This window comes from Haematobia irritans, chromosome 5, assembly GCF_050003625.1.
Source record: "Haematobia irritans isolate KBUSLIRL chromosome 5, ASM5000362v1, whole genome shotgun sequence".
Taxonomy (NCBI): Eukaryota; Metazoa; Arthropoda; class Insecta; order Diptera; family Muscidae; genus Haematobia; species Haematobia irritans.
In genome coordinates, this window is record NC_134401.1 from 12,386,109 (window position 1) to 12,408,511 (window position 22,403).

A 22,403-nucleotide genomic window follows, 5' to 3' on the forward strand; every position below is an offset into this window, starting at 1 on the left:
TCGGCTACTGCCTAAACAAATTTGCAAACGAAACAGCTGTACATCCAACCATCTTGCAGTCTATAGGGCTTTATCCAAATAAATTTCACAAGCATACATTTCCTCTGTTGGTTAAGCTACACTTGTAGTTTAGTCAATGCATGGTTTTAAGCTGAAATCAAAAACAACAATTTCTTCTAAACCCTAACATTTTTTAATGCCTTTTATGTCGATTTTTTTCTCAGACGTTAAAATCAAATTCCGTATCATTTCCATTCGAATTTTGTATATGTCTCAACAAAAACCGGCATGAACAATACATACTTTACTTCCTTCCTCTCTCGTTCGTTACTTTGACACATCTTCTTCTAGGTACTTCCACATTAAACACCGGTTTCAATTATATTCACATGCAAGCCAAACACACAGCAAGACGCCAATCCCCCCGCAATCGAGATAGTTCATGCTTGAATAACTTTCAAGTACTAAAAATAAACATGTTTGAGAGTTGCTTTGGGTTTTTTCCCTTTTTTGGATTTTAGTTCGTCCTTTTGTTTCTTTTGCCACAACCATACAAGAATATTACCAGTAGAGTTTACTTTTCCTTGTGGTAGTCATCTATTCTCGAAATTCTTTTAAGGTAGAATGTAAGTGATCCTTCTTTCTGATATTTTAGTAGCTTGCTTGGCACTATCGTCAGTCAGTTACTGATTATTCTCACCACATATCCATTTGGTTTATGTTCACTTAGTTATACAAATTTTCGTTCGTCACACTCTGTTTAAATTCAAAATATTTCATTTCATCCTCCTTCATAGCCATGTGTTTGGTTGACCACAAATGGTATCGTAAAGTAGGCGTTAATTCATGTAATGGCATATTCCTCTTTTATGACAATTGCTAAATAACGCAATTTCTTGGAAAATGTGGGGAAATATCAGTGTGTCAATATTTTTTCTGTGTACAGAAATTCTTTAAAATAAAAAAGAAATAATTTAAAGAAGTATCAAAAATTTTATTAAATCTAGGACACGAAGCTGTGAAATGTGCGTCGTATGACAAAATTTTCTATAGAGATAAAATTTGGACAAAATTTTTTATAGTGATAAAATTTTGACAAAATTTTCTATAGAGATAAAATAAAATTTTGATAAAATTTCTCATAGAAATAAAATTTTGACATTTGACCGCATTTCTTTTTATAGAGATAAAATTTTGACAAAATTTTCTATAAAGATGAAATTTTGACAAAATTTTCTATAGAGATAAAATTTTGACAAAATTTTCTATAGAGATAAAATTTTGACAAAATTTTCTATAGAGATAAAATTTTGACAAAATTTTCTATAGAGATAAAATTTTGACAAAATTTTCTATAGAGATAAAATGTGACAAAATTTTCTATAGAGATAAAATGTTGACATAATTTTCTATAGAGATAAAATGTTGACATAATTTTCTATAGAGATAAAATGTTGACAAAATTTTCTATTGAGATAAAATTTTGACAAAATTTTTTATAGTGATAAAATTTTGACAAAATTTTTTATATTGATAAAATTTTGACAAAATTTTCTATAGAGATAAAATTTTCTATAGAAATAAAATTTTGATAAAATTTCCTATAGAAATAAAATTTAAAAAAATGACCGCATTTTTTTTATAGGGATAGAATTTTGACAAAATTTTCTATAGAGATAAAATTTTGACAAAATTTTCTATAGAGATAAAATGTGACAAAATTTTCTATAGAGATAAAATGTGACAAAATTTTCTATAGAGATAAAATTTTGACAAAATTTTCTATAGAGATAAAATTTTGACAAAATTTTCTATAGAAATAAAATTTTGATAAAATTTCCTATAGAAATAAAATTTTGACATTTGACCGCATCAAAGATGGCTCGATATCAAAATCTTTGATTCCAAGCAAACTTGGTTCATATATGAAGGTTTAAAAAAGGACATCTACTTAGCTCAAGGACTTTGTTATTTATCACTCTAATTTTACAATCCACAATAGCACTTATGATGGATTTTGCATTTTGGAGTATGATTATTACTTCCTTTGTATGCGTATATGCAAAAGAGTACCTTCTGAATGTCCGTTTTTGTTGCAAATATCCTTAGAGAGGGTATAAGAGTGAATCCTCCTATGAAACCATTAGACCAGGACTAAAGAAAAATATTCGTTCAGACATATGGACATAATTATATTTCTAACAATAGCAACAACATCATTTACAATAGGTACATTAAGAACATAATTCCCATACCTAGATCCTAGAGAAAAGGTAGATTTCATATCAAAATTGTGAGAGGACATAGGAGAATATCTTCTTTTTCGTGCACAGACACACACACAGCCATACAAAAAAAATATATGAGATGATGAGGCAGATAGATGATAGACAATCCTACACCAACTGCTCTCATTATTAAGGATTTTCCAAAGAACGAATCAAGACTAGTGCAGCCGTCGCTGACACTACTATTTAGCTGGTTCGTTACACAGAAATTCTTTTATCCTTTAAATTGCCACAATATCATGCATACGCACACCAGCAAAATGCTGTGTACGCGCACAAAGTCGCAGGCATGCACTCGTCTCTGTTGTTATCCATGTAAAGGTAAAGGACATGCAATATGTTTAACAAGAAAAACAGATGTGTACGTTTTTAAATAGACCAAACTCATAGCTGCACCATACGTTATGATGGAAAATAGAAATTCCAAATGTTGCAGTATAACAAGTATTAATAAGAAAATATTGCAAAGTTCAAACAGAATTTAAATTTCCTAAACTGAAAAATTATAGAAATTATGGTAAATTGAATATTGTGATGCTATATTTAAGTAAGAATTTGATAAATATTTTTAAATTTCGATAATATTTTCTTTATAAATAAGATGTTAATAATTTATCTATGGAAATAAAAAATGGAAACAAAATATTCTGTAAAATAACATTTCGGTGAAATTTTCTTCTTAATGACATTATTGACCTTTTTATTTTTAGATATATATTATTTTTAATTTCGGCAATTGATCGATAAAATTGATATTTTCGAAATTTTTGAAAAATAATATTCTAAAAGAATTCGATTATCTATAAAATCCAATTTTAATTAAATTTTCTATGACATAAAATTTTCATTAAATTTTCTATAAAAATAAAAAAATAATTGTTGAAATTTTCAATAGAAATAAAATATTCTGAAATTTTTGACAAAATTTCGTATAAAGAATTAAAATTAGGTGATATTTTCTCTACACTCAAAACTAGGCAATTTATCTTCATTTAGTTCACGGATATTATTATTATGTTACAGTAAAATTATCCCTAATATGAGAAAGTTTCCTTATCTTTACATTAGTTACATGAACTAAAACGAGAAAAAACCATACACAAATGAAGCATACAATTTTACTTAATTCAAAAATTTCGCAAAAAGTAGTTAAGGTTTCCTAAATTTTGTTAACAAAATTTTAACAAAAATGTGTCCATAATGAACTTGGTATGGCAAACAATAAAAAAAAAATAATTATACGAAATTATGTAAAAAATGGATTACGTCTAATAAAATTTCTTGAATTTTGCGAAAAATATTTCTATCATATCTTCCGATTTAGTTCATTGTTTTTTGAGTGTAGAAATAAAATTTTTATTTTTTTTGTAAATTTTGAATTCTGCCAGGAAATATAGACACTAATTGAATAAAAATTTCCACAAAATAAAATTTTGTTAACAATTTGTGTGAAGTAAACATTTTTTTCTAACAACGAGTTAGTAACAATTCCTCATATAAAAGCATAATTTCTTTGAGTGTCTACTCATGACCAATTAATAAAACGTGAAATATTCTATAGCCCAACCAGATGGTAACGCACAAATACACATACAAGCACCCCGCCTCTATATCCTGCTTCCCGTTCGGTTGTATTATTCACAAGAGATTTTTTGTCAGGACATAAAAACAAAGAAGTGAGACAAATCAAATTAATCAGGTAGAACACATATGTGCAATGTTCCCAGGATGGTATTGCGTATGAGTGTGCGTTCGCATGACAACGAGTCCTTTGGATAAATTGCTAGCAAAACAAAAAAAGAAAAACATTTGCCAAAAATAGAACTTCATATAACCATCTATAGTTGCAATTTTTATTGTAATAGTCGGGCGATAGTTTAACAGTTGCTGTTCGTTATTTATAGTCCCGGCTTTTGTCAAAATTGTATTTCCATAGCAAATTTGTCAAAATTTTATTTCTATAGAAAATTTTGTCAAAATTTTATTTCTATAGAAAATTTTGTCAAAATTTTATTTCTAAAGAAAATTTTTTCAAAATTTTTTTTCTATAGAAAACTTTTTCAAAATTTTAATTATATAGAAAATTATGTCAAAATTTTAATTATATAGAAAATTATGTCAAAATTTTATTTCTATGGAAAATTTTGTCAAAATTTTATTTCTATGGAAAATTTTGTCAAAATTTTATTTCTATAAAAAAATTTGTCAACATTTTATTTCTATAGAACATTTTGTTCAAATTTTATTTCTATACGAAATTTTGTCAAAACTTTATTTCTATAAAATTTTTTTTCAAAATTTTATTTCGGTAGAAAATTTTGTCAAAATTTTATTTCTATAAGAAATTTTGTCAAAATTTTATTTCTATAGAAAATTTTTACAAAATTTTATTTCTATAGAAAATTTTTACAAAATTTTATTTTTATAGAAAATTTTTACAAAATTTTATTTCTATAGAAAATTTTGTTAACATTTTATTTCAATAGAAAATTTTGTCAAAATTTTTTCTCTATAGAAATTTTTGTCAAAATTTTATTTCTATAGAAAATGTTGTCAAAATTTTATTTCTATAGAAAATTTTGTCAAAATTTTATTTCTAAAAAAAATTTTTTCAAAATTTTTTTTCTATAGAAAACTTTTTCAAAATTTTAATTCTATAGAAAATTATGTCAAAATTTTATTTCTATGGAAAATTTTGTCAAAATTTTATTTCTATAAAAAAATTTGTCAAAATTTTATTTCTATAGAACATTTTGTTCAAATTTTATTTCTATACGAAATTTTGTCAAAACTTTATTTCTATAAAATTTTTTTTTCAAAATTTTATTTCGGTAGAAAATTTTGTCAAAATTTTATTTCTATAAGAAATTTTGTCAAAATTTTATTTCTATAGAAAATTTTTACAAAATTTTATTTCTATAGAAAATTTTTACAAAATTTTATTTTTATAGAAAATTTTGTAAAAATTTTATTTCTATAGAAAATTTTGTTAACATTTTATTTCAATAGAAAATTTTGTCAAAATTTTTTCTCTATAGAAATTTTTGTCAAAATTTTATTTCTATAGAAAATGTTGTCAAAATTTTATTTCTATAGAAAATTTTGTCAAAATTTTATTTCTAAAAAAAATTTTTTCAAAATTTTTTTTCTATAGAAAACTTTTTCAAAATTTTAATTCTATAGAAAATTATGTCAAAATTTTATTTCTATGGAAAATTTTGTCAAAATTTTATTTCTATAAAAAAATTTGTCAAAATTTTATTTCTATAGAACATTTTGTTCAAATTTTATTTCTATACGAAATTTTGTCAAAACTTTATTTCTATAAAATTTTTTTTTCAAAATTTTATTTCGGTAGAAAATTTTGTCAAAATTTTATTTCTATAAGAAATTTTGTCAAAATTTTATTTCTATAGAAAATTTTTACAAAATTTTATTTCTATAGAAAATTTTTACAAAATTTTATTTTTATAGAAAATTTTGTAAAAATTTTATTTCTATAGAAAATTTTGTTAACATTTTATTTCAATAGAAAATTTTGTCAAAATTTTTTCTCTATAGAAATTTTTGTCAAAATTTTATTTCTATAAAAAATGTTGTCAATATTTTATTTCTATAGAAAATTTTGTCAAAATTTTATTTCTACAGAAATATTTGTCAACATTTTATGTCTATAGAAAATTTTGTCAACATTTTAATTTTATAGAATTGTTTTTCAAAATTGTAATTCTATAGAAAATTTTGTCAAAATTTTATTTCTATAGAAAATTTTGTCAAAATTTTATTTCTATAGAAATATTTGTCAACATTTTATGTCTATAGAAAATTTTGTCAAAATTTTAATTCTATAGAAAATTTTGTCAAAATTTTAATTCTATAGAAAATTTGGCCAAAATTTTATTTCTATAGAAATTTTTTTCAAAATTTTATTTCTATAGAAAATTTTTTCAACATTTTAATTCTATAGAAAGTTTTATCAAAATTTTATTTCTATAAAAAATTTTGTCAAAATTTTTTTTCTATAGAAAATTTTGTCAAAATTTTATGTCTTTGGAAATTTTGTCAAAATGTTATTTCTATAGAAAATTTATGAAGTACCTCGTTGCAAATATCAGAGTAGTTAGATATGGTTAGACCTCACAAGTTTTGCATCTACTCATATCTAATCGTACCAAATTAGATTTCTCGGGTAGTTAATTTTTGTCCCAAAATTTAGAATAAAATTTGTTCGGTGCATTTATCGTATGATTTTGTTTGACTTGATATTGTGCATTAGTAAATATTTTTTGAATTTATTAATGTAAACCTTTTGGCTCCGAATATTTGGGACGAAATATCGCAAATATTTTAAATACAAAAATTTTACATAAATCTATAGTCATCAGGCAAATGAAATGAATCCTTTTGTATTAGAATGTTTACTCTCCTCAGAAACGTGTAATATTTCATAAAAAAAATATTTAATGTAAACAACATTCAAAATCATTCTTTGTTTTTTTATCACTAATATATGCTGGGAAGAAAACCATAGAACAGTAGTAACCTCCATAAGCAAATATTTACATGACTTTAAATAATGATGGAGTCTACGTATTTATCATTCGTTTTTGTGTGTTTTTGGCCCTTAACACAAAACAATGGGAAGATGTTTTTGAACATTTGTATTTTTAGTTTTTACTTCAAGGATTCGTAATCTCTCTCCATAATTCTCTCACAAGAGAGACAGACCATAAATTTCAATATGAGTATAGAATCTCAGGCTTATTTGCCTCTCTTCCTTGCTTTAATTATACTCAGAGCTTAGTCCTTAGTCCTTGTTTTATGACTTCATGAGAGAGAGAGAGAGATTAAGGATAGACTGTGTGTGTGTGTTTGTTTTCCACAATTCCCTTTTCTTCGATTATTCGCTTAGGTACACGTCTGTGTTCATCGTTACTTCAACATAGAGAATTCGTTGTCTGCCGAATAGCATACTACTATGGTTGTGTGTTCGTATCTGTGTGTTTTCTTGCTGCAGTGGCTCTTCTACCAATGACGCCAGGATTTTCATTTTCAGTTTACGCTCAGATCTCAGGCTCGTAGCCTCGCTACAAAACACGTAACGCATAAACTTTTTCTAAAAAAAATTAATTTAAAAGCACTTATACACACACACAAACCAAATAAAACATTTATAATACTATAAAACGTGTATAGTTGATTTGATCTAATATTCCTATGTCAAAAAAAGCCCGAGAATAGTGCACAATTTTAAACTACGACAAGCCCCAGAGAAAACACACCCTAATACCAAATAAAGCAGCAACAAAAGAGAATAAAGGATATTATTATTTTTTTGTATTTAAGAACAACAACCAATGTTGCAGGACAACATTAAAATGGATTACAAAAAATAGATAATTTTAAATTAAACAAATAATCATCAAAAACCAAAGAAATTTCAAATTATTGCAAAAAAAAAGTTTTCTTAACTCAAAAAACAACAAAATAAAATGTTGTGAAAGTTAAAAATTTATATTTTTGTACACAAAAAAAAAATCAAATAAAAAGGTTGGTGCAATAGAAAAAGAACCAAGACGCAAAACACAACCAAAACCTCGCCTATATATGCCCTTCGTAAGGAGAGAAAAAAAGGATAATACAATTATAACAAGAATACCATTTACAAAAATGGCGGATAGAAATCTCATTAAACTCTTCAATGATGCAAAGCAGTGAATTTTTTTATAAATAAATACTGGATCATTTTATGTGCAATAAGATATTAAAAAAACACGTCTGCAATTATATAAAATAAAGAAGCTGCATTAAATACACCGAGCATAATATTCACTATTGCTCATCAAACACACACACACAGTCATAGACTTAACACATACATCCTTCTTTAAACAATATCATCATCATTGCATACGTCTGCCATTTTTGGCTCTCCTACTACTACTACCAGAGAGACAACAGTCACCGTTATATGGAGTTTTCTCTATACCATTCACTTAACTCCTCGCATATTTGGTGTACTCCAAAGGATATACAACAATTTCTAATTCCTCCTGCATCATCTACTACTACGGCCAAAGTTGTGTGAGTGCGTTTTTTCTTTTATGAATTTATTTGCTTTTGTAAAGTACTGAGTATAGAGTAGTGACTATATATGCTGCTTTCCTTTTTCGTTGTCATAATTCTTTATGTTGTTTTTGTATTTTATTCGCACTACTTACGGTTATTTTCATTTGTGTATATTTGTATCTGGCTGGTCCAATTGTTTCTTCATGCTCTTTCTCTCTCTCTCCATATCTTTAATATGTCACTACGTTTATATGGGATAAAGTGTTGCCACCTTTATATTATTTTTTTTTTTTTTTTTGTATTGGAAATTAATAACGACTTTGCATGTCAAATCGAGCTAACATGTATATTTCAGAATAAAAGATTTTTTCACTGATATTTAAAAAGAATCAAAAAAAAAAACACATTTATATAAACACAAGATCATTAAATTAGAATATAACCTAGCCCTCATTGAGACCCACTTTGATAAAAAAATAATACAACGAATACGATTCGCAATTGGGATTGTACACCGAAAAAGTAAAGGAAGAATGAACTAACTCGTGTGAAAATTGAACTAAATCATACTAAATAATACTCCACATTTTGACATTTCCACAGAGCGTTGTTAAAACCTAGAAAATTTAATGCCCTGTTGTACTTTTTAACTGCAGTTTACGATATTAGAAAAAAATGAACGAAAAGTAAAGAAAATCATAGGCATAGGCGAATTTTAGCGGGCAATAATGCTTTTATAAATACTGTATGAAAGTTGAACACTTATTTGCAGTTTTCGACAACCAATTTTTGGTTCTCGAATATTCATTTGCTAACATATTAAAGAAGATAAGAAGAGATAAAGTAAACACCTACGTATCGAAATTTTTGCAGAATATCGAATATTTGCAAACCTCCCTCAATAGGTGAACGAACACCTTTCTCATCAGTTCAATTATAAAGAGTAATCATTGAAGAAATAGGCACAGAAAATTTGTTCATCAAAATATTTTCAATTAAAATTTTAATTGAATTTAAAAAATATTCAATTAAAAATTTAATTGAATTAAAACAAAAACCAATCACAAAAATGAATACTATCAATTAATTTTTTAGCTGGATCAATTAATTTAGTGAATGAATCCAAAAATTACTTGCTTGTGCGGAGAGAAAGGGGTAATAACAAAAATGTTACTAGGATATACATACAATTACATATTAGGATAAGAAAAAATATGGATATAATTCCTTTTATATTCTTATGAAAAAGTGTGACAATATTTTTTATATAAATCTGTAAGTTTTCCCAATTTTTCGATATATATTTCATAAAATCTCTACAATAACTTTGCAGGAAAGGTTGGTCTTCTTAGTTTTTAGCCCATATTACAACTCCTAAGTTTTTCAACTTTTCGCATTCTTAAATTCGAATGTTGCGGGAACCATTCATTATGTTATTACCTAATCGAATGCAGTACAAAGTTAAAATACACTTGTTTCATTCTATTGCTTAACTAAAGCAATTATTCAAAAAATTTCTACAAAAGATGTGACAACCAAACATTCTGACTGGAGCACAGACTTTGCGAAAATAGTAAAGGGTGATTCTTTTGAGGTTAGGATTTTCATGCATTAGTATTTGACAGATCACGTGGGATTTCAGACATGGTGTCAAAGAGAAAGATGCTCAGTATGCTTTGACATTTCATCATGAATAGACTTACTAACGAGCAACGCTTGCAAATCATTGAATTTTATTACCAAAATCAGTGGCAGAAAATCCGCTTTTTTATCGACAAATTTTGTTCAGCGATGAGGCTCATTTCTGGTTGAATGGCTACGTAAATAAGCAAAATTGCCGCATTTGGAGTGAAGAGCAACCAGAAGCCGTTCAAGAACTGCCCATGCATCCCGAAAAATGCACTGTTTGGTGTGGTTTGTACGCTGGTGGAATCATTGGACCGTATTTTTTCAAAGATGCTGTTGGACGCAACGTTACGGTGAATGGCGATCGCTATCGTTCGATGCTAACAAACTTTTTGTTGCCAAAAATGGAAGAACTGAACTTGGTTGACATGTGGTTTCAACAAGATGGCGCTACATGCCACACAGCTCGCGATTCTATGGCCATTTTGAGGGAAAACTTCGGAGAACAATTCATCTCAAGAAATGGACCGGTAAGTTGGCCACCAAGATCATGCGATTTGACGCCTTTAGACTATTTTTTGTGGGGCTACGTCAAGTCTAAAGTCTACAGAAATAAGCCAGCAACTATTCCAGCTTTGACAACAACATTTCCGAAGAAATTCGGGCTATTCCGGCCGAAATGCTCGAAAAAGTTGCCCAAAATTGGACTTTCCGAATGGACCACCTAAGACGCAGCCGCGGTCAACATTTAAATGAAATTATCTTCAAAAAGTAAATGTCATGGACCAATCTAACGTTTCAAATAAAGAACCGATGAGATTTTGCAAATTTTATGCGTTTTTTTTTTTTTAAAAGTTATCAAGCTCTTAACAAATCACCCTTTAGTTACTATTAATTTAAATCAAAGCCCAAACAATTTTGAATATTTCAAATTTATCCAATTCTTTAAATATAACTTATACAAAGCAAGGATTCGAGAGAAGGAATCATCAAAGTACAACGGTCACTCTAACAAAATTGAAATCAACATCATATAGATTTGCTTCTAAACTACAGTGTGGAACCTCTCCGAAGTGGACAACCACCGTCGTCCAAAGTTTGTCCACATTTGGGAGGTGTACACTTATGAGAGATTTATTTGAATGTGATTTTAAAGCAACCGTCTCACAAAATTTGTCCACTTTTGTGAGGCTTCCCCTCTTCGAAGTATCCAAGTTTGAGAGACAAACAAAAAAGTATTTTTTTGTCTTCAATGACGAAATTAATTGATCCAATTAATTTTTAATTGAAATATCTTCAATCACAGAAATCATAGTATCAATCACCAAAGTCAATTAAAAATTAACTAGTCCAATTAAAAAATTAATTGATACAACAAATTTTTGTAATTGATTTTTGTTTCGATAAAAAATTTTATCGAACCAATTAAATTTTTAATTGAATATTTTTTAAAAATCGTGATATTTTTTCTGTGTATATATATTTATTACATAAATAAAATATCTTTTCGCCATTGTTTAATTATCAATATTTCAACTGGGTTGGGAATGTACCCTACGGGAATTGGAACAACCACAGGACCGGTGGACTAGTCCCTGGTGTGTATGGACCAGTCCCAGTTCTGGTCAAAATGTAGGGAAGGGACCGGTCACTTTAACATGGGTTTGTCTTTGGCGGGGTAAATTTACACATTAGGACACGTCTTGGACTCATTCCAAAGGACACGTCCTGGGACAATTTAGCAGTAGCACTCTATAGACAGGTCCTCAGGACCCACACTCGGACAAACTCTTAGAAAACTGTTTCAGTTTGGGCATCCGAATCGCATTCGAACATTTGAAATATGTCGAACAATAGGTTATTCTGCTAATTTTATTTCACCAAATGTGTAGATCCAAAAAAGATGGGCCCGTCAGTGGCAATTTGCACCAATTAATTAGGGTAATGTTATCCTTACAAAAACGAGAAAATTACCGGATCATATATGGATATAAGCATCTTTTGCCCCCTGACTGGTTGTAAAAACTTAAAGCCTAAAGGGCGGTACTATGTTATCTTTTCGCGGCAACTTTATTAAGTTCTTTTTCATCTAGCTTTGATTAAAATTTAACAGGAATATATTTAATTTCATTTATAAGTTTGATTGTTGTAGAAAAAGTAATCGCGATATTAACCCTCTAATGCCCAAGCCCGCCTTTAGGCGGTCTTCATTTAATAAGGAATCTTTTAGTAAAACACACCTTAAGACAACAAAAATGGGCAAAATAAAAAGAAAACTTATTTGAAACTATTCAAGAGGCTTTGCAGCATATGCAAAGTACTGGCCTTTATATTGCAGTCCAAAATAGCCTTTAGTTGCAGAAAATTTTTAAAGCTATTCCCATTGACTTCATTGTAAATTTTTGCTTTTTACGCAAATATTTTTTCTAGTCTGCCTTGGCAAACGAAAACTTCGTTTTAAACTTCGACCGTCTCGAAATGTTCTGGCTTAAACATGTTTTTTAAAAAGGTGGCAATACTTATTCTTCTCCCTCTCTTACTCTCTCTCTACGTAATGGAACAAAGTATAATCCCTTTTATTTATTTTTTTTTTTTGCATGAAATTCACCATTTCTATTTCCCTCTCTCTCTCTCTCTCTGCCGCTTAGTCCTGCTTTAGTTTCTACTTTATTTATTTGCTCATTGTACGCGAATTTATTTTATTTTGTTTTCCTTTCTTCTCCTTTTTCCTTCGTCATCCTGTACACCATCCATACACTCTATATTGTAGATACATTTATACATAGTTTACAAATGAGAACAAAAAAAAAACTTTGTTGTTTGGTTACGATTGAGGCAAAGGACGAAATCGAAGAGTGTGACCGGGTGGTGGTTGGGTACAGTTTTCTGCGTAGCAAATTATCCTTATGATTATTCTTCTTCTATACACAATCATATTATGTTGTATGTGTGTGCGTTCATTGGTGCGTATATAACGCATAGAAATATTTGTAGGAATATGTATTATGTATAAGTGTATATATGTACACTACATTTATGTTTTGTATGTCGTCGTCGTCTTCTTGTTGATGTTGCTTTATTTTATGATCATATGGACAGACATAGCCGGACGTAGATACATGTACATAATACATATTGCAAGTTAATGTGTGTGTTTTACGAGTTAACGGTTATATTAGTAAGAAAACTTTTCTTAGTCTTTGTAAACTTTCTCTAAGTTGTTTTTTTTTTCTTGATCTAAGGATGCCGAAAAGCGAAGAGAATTTATAGACGTGTGTGTATATGTGCGGCAATTAATTCTTGTTTAGGTTTTTGTATATGTTTTGATTTATGGTCCTTCAGTTGTATGATTCATGGTTTGATATCGTCTTGTCCTTGCCTTTTTTTATTTGATGTTTTCCCCCACAATCAATTAAATCTTTTCAATAAAAACATCAAATTTGTTGTATATACTCACAGAGTTTTGATGATTCATTTATGTTCTGGTCGATTTTAGGAAATTTTTTTCTTAGCTCAATACAAATTGAAATGGTTGTAATAAATCTTTACGTTGTAAGAACAAATGTTTGATGGTTAAAACGAGTTTTTATGATTTATGGTGTCTGTCATGCAAAAAGTTTACATGGATCCAAAGATTGTGACCTACACTCAAAAGTTTTGATATTAATTTTGAGCCAAAGGAGTGGATTCTAGGTCTTTGACTCTTGGAGTATCTCTGCAACTTTTACTTAAGAGTATAAAATATATTAAAAAAAAAACAATTTGTAACATTATTTTAGAAAAGTCTAAAATCCTCATAAGAAATTTAGAATTATTTTCGAATTAGAAAATCACTTTAATGTTTACTTCTACGAAATCCTCTTCATTTTCAAAATTGTGATCTTCAAAAACCCGTAGAGGATTATTACCTAACTTGCCTTTTGATCCTCACCTAATCCCTTTTTATTGTTTATTCTTTTATCCACAACCAAAGGACTCTGCTTACTTGTCTAGTAATCCACTAGGCAGGGATCATTGTAAATACAATGAACCGGGGGGAAAAAGAAAAAATTTAAAAGATCGTTAACGAGGAACAGCTGCTAGTACAAAAACAACCGCCTGCCTTTCAGTCAATGTACAGAAGGCGTAGATGTAAGCATACAACGGAACAAATTTCCAGTAAGGTAAATTGAAACGAAAGTGCTAGGCTGGCTAGCAGCTGCTTCCAAAAACACTGACAGTTGTTTGAAAAATTCTGATATATGTCTGGGATAATGATTGTGTGAAATGGTTAGATTGGAAAATGGTAATTAGAAGCAAAGAAAAATGCCAATATATCAAGGGATTATGATTAAGATTAATACCAAGTTTTAGATATTGAGAAATAATTAAAAAAACTCTGTAAAATTATAAAGCATTTAAAGATTTCGTTTGGTCATCATCATGGATGTTTCCAATACCATAGCTAAATATTGATTGTGTTCGTTTTTCGTTCTTCCATTTTTTCTTTCTCAATTACAGATTAAACAAAGAAACAAAAAAAAATATATATATATACACATGTTTATTGCAAGCAAATGAAATCCTCATAGATTAAGGATTTATTCTTCAACACATCCTCCATCTACTATTAAAAAACAAAAATTAATGAAAACACAAAAAATGTCTTCATCGGAGGTACCACGAATTATGGTATTTCGACCCACTTGGGAGGAATTCAAAGATTTCCCCAAATATGTAGCCTATATGGAATCTCAAGGCGCTCATAAAGCCGGTTTGGCAAAAGTGGTACCACCACCCGAATGGATACCACGTAAACAAGGCTACGATGATCTTGATGCATTGAAAATTACTATACCAGCACCCATATGCCAAGTGGTCACTGGGAAACAAGGTCTATATCAACAAATCAATATACAAAAGAAACCCTTGACCGTTAAACAATTCAGCGAATTGGCAAATACAGAACGTTACTCAGCCCCAAAACATTTCGATTATGAGGATTTAGAAAGAAAATATTGGAAAAATATTACATATGTAGCACCCATATATGGGGCCGATGTTAGTGGGAGTATAACTGATCCAGATCAAGATGTAAGTTGATTAAAACCAGACAAGTGGAGTAAAAACCGGAAAGTCAAGAGAGAGAGGAAGAGAACCCCGAAATGCCTAATAAGAGAATGTAAAAATATTGAAATATGGAAATTTTCATTAAATACGTATTTATTCAGGACCCAAAAGGCAGACCCATATGTGGGTTTATGAAAATTTATTCAAGCTGCAAAATCCCAATTTTTCCAAAATTCGACAATGGTCGGGAAAAATCCCAAAAAGGAAGGATACAAAAATTAACAAAACTCCAGAAAGATAGCACAATTTCTCTTAAGGACATTTTTTTTAACATGTTTTTGTTGAAGATTTTGTACCAGCGAAATAATATAAAGAGTTTATTTTTTCGAATATTTCACTTTCTTTTGGGAATGTACTCTTCGAAGTAAATAAAAATGATTTCTTGTTTTAAAAAACTCTATATCAATAATGCAACGTACTCAAATCAATCTTAGTCACGGTTGTCACGTTTCTACCAAAAATTTTATCAAAAAACTAAAAAACCAAAACAAAATCAAATTTTGCAAAATTTTATTTCTATGAAAATTTTTTTTCAAAATTTTATTTCTATAGAAAATTTTATTTCTGTAGAAAAAATTCTCAAAATTTTATTTCTATACAAAATTTTCTCAAAATTTTATTTCTATACAAAATTTTCTCAAAAGTTTATTTCTATAAAAAAAAAAAATCTCAATTTCATTTCTATAGAAAAATTTGTCAAAATTTTATTTCTATTGAAAATTTGGTCAATTTTTTTTCCAATAGAAAATTTTGTCAAAATTTTATCTCTATAGAAAATGTTGTCAAAATTTTATTTCTATAGAAAATTTTTTCAAAATTTTATTTCTATAGAAAATTTTTTTTCAAAATTTTATTCCTATAGAAAATTTTGTCAACATTTTATTTCTATAGAAAATTTTGTCAAAATTAAGTTAGGATTATTTTGCAAAATTTACCAAAACATCAAGAATTCTATCAATCTACCAAGCCGTAAAAAATGTACCATTTTCGGTAGATTTCTACCCACTGTGGCAACCGTGATTTTAGTCCACATTTTTACCTTTAATTCAAATATTCAATGTCATTAATTGAATTAAAAAAATAGCTAGGTTCTCTCCTCTCTCTCTCTCTCTCTCTCTGAGGGATTTTTATTCCTGGATCACTTGTTTTAACAAATAAAATCTTCATATCTTCTCACGCCTGATATTGTTTTCTAAAAATTGAAATTTTCCTACCCCCAATAGAGTTGGAACATAAATCGTTTAGGTACAATACTTGACTATGTCAATGAAGACTATGGAATACAAATCGATGGTGTTAATACAGCCTATTTATATTTTGGCATGTGGAAGACCACATTTGCTTGGCATACCGAAGATATGGATCTTTATTCTATTAACTATTTGCACTTTGGTGCTCCAAAAACTTGGTATGCTGTGCCCCCTGAACATGGGCGTAAACTAGAAAAAGTTGCCAATCAGTATTTCCCAAACAGCTATAAGAATTGCAATGCTTATTTACGCCATAAAATGACTTTGATAAGTCCACAAATATTGAAACAACATGATGTACCGGTTAATAAGGTGAGCCCTAAAAGTCCTCTCCTCTGCAATTGGGCTATAATAATTATGTGTGTGTGTCTTCTTTAGATAACTCAAGAGAAAGGCGAAATAATGATAACATTTCCATTTGGTTATCATGCTGGTTTTAATCATGGCTTTAATTGTGCCGAATCAACAAATTTTGCTATGGAACGTTGGATTGAATATGGCAAAAGGGCCGTACAGTGTACCTGCAGGTTAGAATTCGCTTCAATCGTTTTTTTCCTCCACGCGGATGGTCATTCTCTTATTTACATGTCACCCAAATTCCTTGTTATAGCAATGATATGGTGAAAATTTCCATGGACACTTTTGTGAAACGTTTTCAACCGGATCGTTATCAGGCCTGGCTTGAGGGCACCGATTATGGTCTACATCCTGAAGATCCGCCCAATGCAATACTTCCTGCCCCCTTGCCCAGCCATTTGGATGTAATGTGCAATAAAAAGTATGCCCGTCTACATTGTTAATGTGCATTGCATTTTTTCCTAACTTGTTTTCTTTTCTCTGTTTCCTTCGTATGCACTGGCGGTGCCCCTATAGTAATGGGGGTACTGATGATGATTTACCCTTACATATTATGCAAAGAATGAAAAAACAATGCAATCCCACGAAAACAAAATCGTTCAAGGAACGAAATCCTGATTTGGATTTAGATGAAATACAACAAAATCCCAATATACCGGATGATATTAAGGCCGTATTAAAGGAGAGTGCATTGACCCTGGATGCCGAGGAAGAAGAACCAGCAATTGTGGGCGATGAAAATGAAGCTACAATACCAGACATGAGTCTACAGAGTCCAGCTCATTTCAAAACGAAAAAAGAACTTTTAGCTTATATAGATGATGGTAGGAATATAGGTTTAGGCGATTCCAAGGATACTTTTTTTGTAATATGTGAACTTTTTTTGATAATTAGATGATGATGATGGTGAGGAAGAACGCAATTTCAAGAAACGTAAGAATAAACGCAAAACCGATTCTGATTATGACGATGACTGGCTGGCGACCAAACGGCGGACTAGTAAAGGACGCAGTCCACGTGGCAAAGAAAAATCAAAGGACGATCGTTCAATATCACCTGCTTCGTCCACATCATCATCGACGACAACGATTAAGGGTAGAAGAAGTCGAACAAATTCAAAAACCGACAAAACAACAACAACACCTGGTAAATCACCTCGTAAAACTCCGGTAAAGAAAAAGAAAAATGATGATAAATCACTGTCCTCGGCTTCGACAAGCCCAGTATGTTTCAATATGTCATCGACATTCAATGGATCACCCACAACATTAGTCAAAACGGAAACAATAACTTCGTCGTCCTCATCATCAGCAGCAACAGCAGCAGCATCATGTGGTAATGGCATAGGAGGAGGTGAGAGCTTATTGAAAGCCTCCAATTGATAGTGTGATTGGAATTTGTGTTTATTCTTAGAAAAACTCAAATTACCAGAAAAAAACATTGTTTAGGAAATAATTTGGATATGATCTCTAACGCTTTTCTATATAATCACATTATCATCAAAGCTAATCCACAAAAAACCACACCAAACCACCATCACTCCCAACCATCCATTTCTTCTCATATATAACCAAACTATATGAACCAAAAAAATGTTTCCAAAAATCAGAATCTCCAAAAAAATCCCATGTAATTAACATATTAACGACCACTTGATATTTAATTACACATCTATACTGAATCACCCAAACTCCTTCGTGTATGTCCAAATTTTCATTCATCTCTAACTTCTCTGCACTATATTTATTAATTTTCTTTTCTATTTCAAATGTATGGAAGTTGCGAATCTTCTTTCACGTTATAGGTTTTATGCTTGCGTAGTTAATGTATTTGTAATATTTTTTTATTTTTCCATTAATTTTCTCAATTTTTTCTCTACATATTTAGGCCAACCTTTGTTATAGATTTTATCACATTTCTATTTATAATCTTTTACGTTGAAAAATACTACAGTGCTCAGGTAATCTTTGTGCCATGCCAAGTTCCTGTTTTCTTGAAAGGATTCTAAAATCTACCTACCATCTAAGTTAACAAAATGTGTGTAGCAAATTGAGACACTATAAACTTTAAGCTTCACTGCGGGGGTAATCGGTTATTTGACTTTTTGTCAAAGAGTATTATCGCCTGCCTTTTTTAAACTCGAACATGTTTTAGAGTAGCTGAAATAAATAAAAAGGCAATCAACATTTTATTTCTACGGAAATTTTTTTCAAAATTTTATTTCTATAGAAAATTTTGTCAAAATTATATTTCTATAGAAAATTTTATCAAAATTTTATTTCTATAGAAAATTTTGTCAAAATTTTATTTCTATAGAAAATGTTGTCAAAATTTTATTTCTACGGAAATTTTTGTCAAAATTTTATTTCTACGGAAATTTTTGTCAAAATATTATTTCTACGGAAAATTTTGCCAAAATATTATTTCTACGGAAAATTTTGTCAAAATTTTATTTCTATAGAAAATTTTGTCAAAATTTTATTTCTATAGAAAATTTTGTCAAAATTTTATTTCTATAGAAAATTTTGTCAAAATTTTATTTCTATAGGAAAATTTTGTCAAAATTTTATTTCTATAGAAAATTTTTTCAAAATTTTATTTCTATAGAAAATTTTGTCAAAATTTTATTTCTATAGGAAAATTTTGTCAAAATTTTATTTCTATAGAAAATTTTGTCAAAATTTTATTTCTATAGGAAAATTTTGTCAAAATTTTATTTCTATAGAAAATTTTGTCAAAATTTTATTTCTATAGAAAATTTTGTCAAAATTTTATTTCTATAGAAAATGTTGTCAAAATTTTATTTCTACGGAAAATTTTGTCAAAATTTTATTTCTACGGAAAATTTTGTCAAAATTTTATTTCTATAGAAAATTTTGTAAAAATTTTATTTCTATAGAAAATTTTGTCAAAATTTTATTTCTATAGAAAATTTTGTCAAAATTTTATTTCTATAGAAAATGTTTTCAAAATTTTATTTCTATAGAAAATTTTGTCAAAATTTTATTACTATACAAAATTTTTCAAAATTTTATTACTATAGAAAATTTTACAAAATTTTATTTCTATAGAAAATTTTGTCAAAATTGTATTGTTATAGAAAATTTTGTCAAAATTTTATTTCTATAGAAAATTTTGTCAAAATTTTATTTCTATAGAAAATTTTGTCAAAATTTTATTTCTATAGGAAAATTTTGTCAAAATTTTATTTCTATAAAAAATTTCGGCAAAATTTTATTTCTATAGAAAATTTTGTCAAAATTTTATTTCTATAGAAAATATTGTCAAAATTTTATTTCCATAGAAAATTTTGTCAAAATTTTATTTCTATAGAAAATTTTGTCAAAATTGTATTTCTATAGAAAATTTTGTCAAAATTGTATTTCTATTTGAAAATGTTTCCAATTTTACTTGACTAGTCTATACTATTTTAGTTAGGCAAATATGTAGCCAGTATTTTAATTTTTCGTTTACCAATTCCAGTTGAGCAGTGGTTCCTTTCTTGTAAAGGATACGACTCTAGTAAAAATATGAAAAATCGGGTAACTCTTCTTAAAAAAAATTAAAAATTACTTTACTACTCTCATTGTTTCGTTTGCCTCTTGTAAAATCTAATCTACCCATAAATTCTTAGCTCAACATAATAATTTCCAAATTTCTTAGGATAAATAATGACCAGAGTTTTATAGTGTGTGTTTGCATGTTTCCAATTTTTAATTCCCTTATCATTTATTGCTTATTATTAACCCATTGTGTATTTATTTAATTTTTATGGTTTTTTTTTTTTAACACATATCATTTGCTCTCTTCTTCATTTTGAATATGTTTTCTGTTTTTTAAGTTATTTATTTTGTTTTCCACCATACTGTAATGTTTTTTCGTTTAATAGAATTCTTTCGAAACGTTATTACAGAAAAATCACAAACGACAATAACATCTAACGACCATCCTTCATTACAATTTATGCAACAGCAACGTAAATTCGAGGGAAAAATACCAAAAATCAGTCACCAACAACAACATCATCAACAGCAGCAGCAGTTACAACGCCCTCCTCTAACACCAATGACCGCAGTGGACACAAATGCATCTATAATAGAATCATCAACCACTGTATCAACTGCTATATCATACAACATAAATAGTTCTACTTCTACTACAACCACCACCACCACACCAACAACAATTATTGATTCTGCCAACAATAACGTATCAATAATAAATCCAACATTCAATTCTAGTCAAGTGAAAGTAGAAGAAATAAAAGAAGAAGCTGAAGAAGAAAAATTCAAAATCACAGAAGAAGCGAAAGCAAACACCATCCCAAACTCGTCTAATATTGTATTTGCCACAATGTTACCAGCTGTGACCACACTCAATGGCATTCCATCCCATCATCAGCCACAATATATTACCATGCAAGCTGCAGCAACAACGACCCTAAGTCCTTCAACTCAACATACCACTACTAGTCCAATGTCGGCCACAGCCACCAGCACAGATGGTACTGTTTATCAGTATAAATCCGAAATTATATGCGATAATCAGACGTATCAGCAGCAGCAACAACAACAACAACAACAGTCGCACCAGCAGCAGCATCATCAACAACACACTACTACCTCACACGAGGTGGTAGTGGGTCAACCACCAGGTAAGATTTTACTTTTCTAAACTGAATATCTATGCTCAAGCAATATCAAAGAAAAAAGGAATAAGTTTTGTTGTTTGAATTGAGTTTTGTGTTTTTGTTTTAATTTGTTTTTGTGTTTTAAATTTTTTATTTGTTTTTATTTAGATATGCTTGAATATTTTTTATTTATTTATTTTTTTTTTGTTTTGTATATAATAATATTAATTAATAAAGTTTGCTATTTTAAGTTAGTTCATTCTGTAACATCACTCATCATAATCCATCATTGATTAATTAACATTATGTTTTATGTATTAATTTTAATTTAACATTTGTCTACTAACTTTTAATATTTTTGTTAATTTTTTTCCAACTATTGCCTAATAATATTCGAGAAAAAATCACAACACCAACAACTTTTATAGCCCTATGTCAGTTAATATTTTCATCAATCCACTTAAAAAAAACATTTAAGCAAAGTTAAAAATGATGGAAATTATGTAAATATATACTCTTACCTCCTAAATGAAACTTAAAAAAATTCTGATAATTTTGAAACTATAAATTTTCAATTTTTGGGACTTAGAAAAAGTATTTGGAAAACCGCCCAAAAACATGTAAATTTAGTTCTTCCGTATCTTCCATAGGGAAGTGTAGCGTTGTTCTATGTTAACACTCCCATTTATTATAATTTCTTATATCATTATAAAGTATCGCATAGTATCACTTATAGATTTTTTTAAGTAAAATACTCAGAAATATGGTTAACATGAACTCTATGTGCAACTTTTATATGATAAACTTAAAAATTTTAATTTTTTCTTAATTATGGCATTGATTGATTCATTTTGAATTTTATTCAAAACAAAATCAATAACAAAAATAGCTTGAATCAATTAAATTTTTAATTGGAGTTGGCGATTGATATTATTAACTCGCTAATTAAGGAAATTTCAATTAATTTATTAATTCAATTAATTGGATTAATTCATTTCGTGATTTAACTCAAAAAATATTTGGTTATGTTTATAATAGGGGCATAGGATTAATATTTTTCGATACATTAATAAA

The 22,403-nt window shown here is 28.6% G+C and overlaps 1 protein-coding gene across 5 annotated transcripts in view; it reads left to right on the forward strand.

The window, feature by feature from the left end:
• The window catches only part of LOC142239280 (uncharacterized), a 63,135-nt gene that overhangs the window by 25,284 nt on the left and 15,448 nt on the right, over window positions 1–22,403 (forward strand). For 3 of the 5 annotated variants that reach the window (XM_075311060.1, XM_075311064.1, XM_075311063.1), the window contains exons 2-8: window positions 14,484–15,056; window positions 16,316–16,654; window positions 16,721–16,869; window positions 16,953–17,120; window positions 17,216–17,523; window positions 17,594–18,052; window positions 20,613–21,353. In XM_075311060.1, coding sequence (XP_075167175.1) covers window positions 14,610–15,056; window positions 16,316–16,654; window positions 16,721–16,869; window positions 16,953–17,120; window positions 17,216–17,523; window positions 17,594–18,052; window positions 20,613–21,353 — 2,611 coding nt within the window. In that variant the 5' untranslated portion in view covers window positions 14,484–14,609. The remainder of the gene's footprint in view (window positions 1–14,483; window positions 15,057–16,315; window positions 16,655–16,720; window positions 16,870–16,952; window positions 17,121–17,215; window positions 17,524–17,593; window positions 18,053–20,612; window positions 21,354–22,403) is intronic. The other 2 variants (XM_075311061.1, XM_075311062.1) reach the window with 2 other exon arrangements.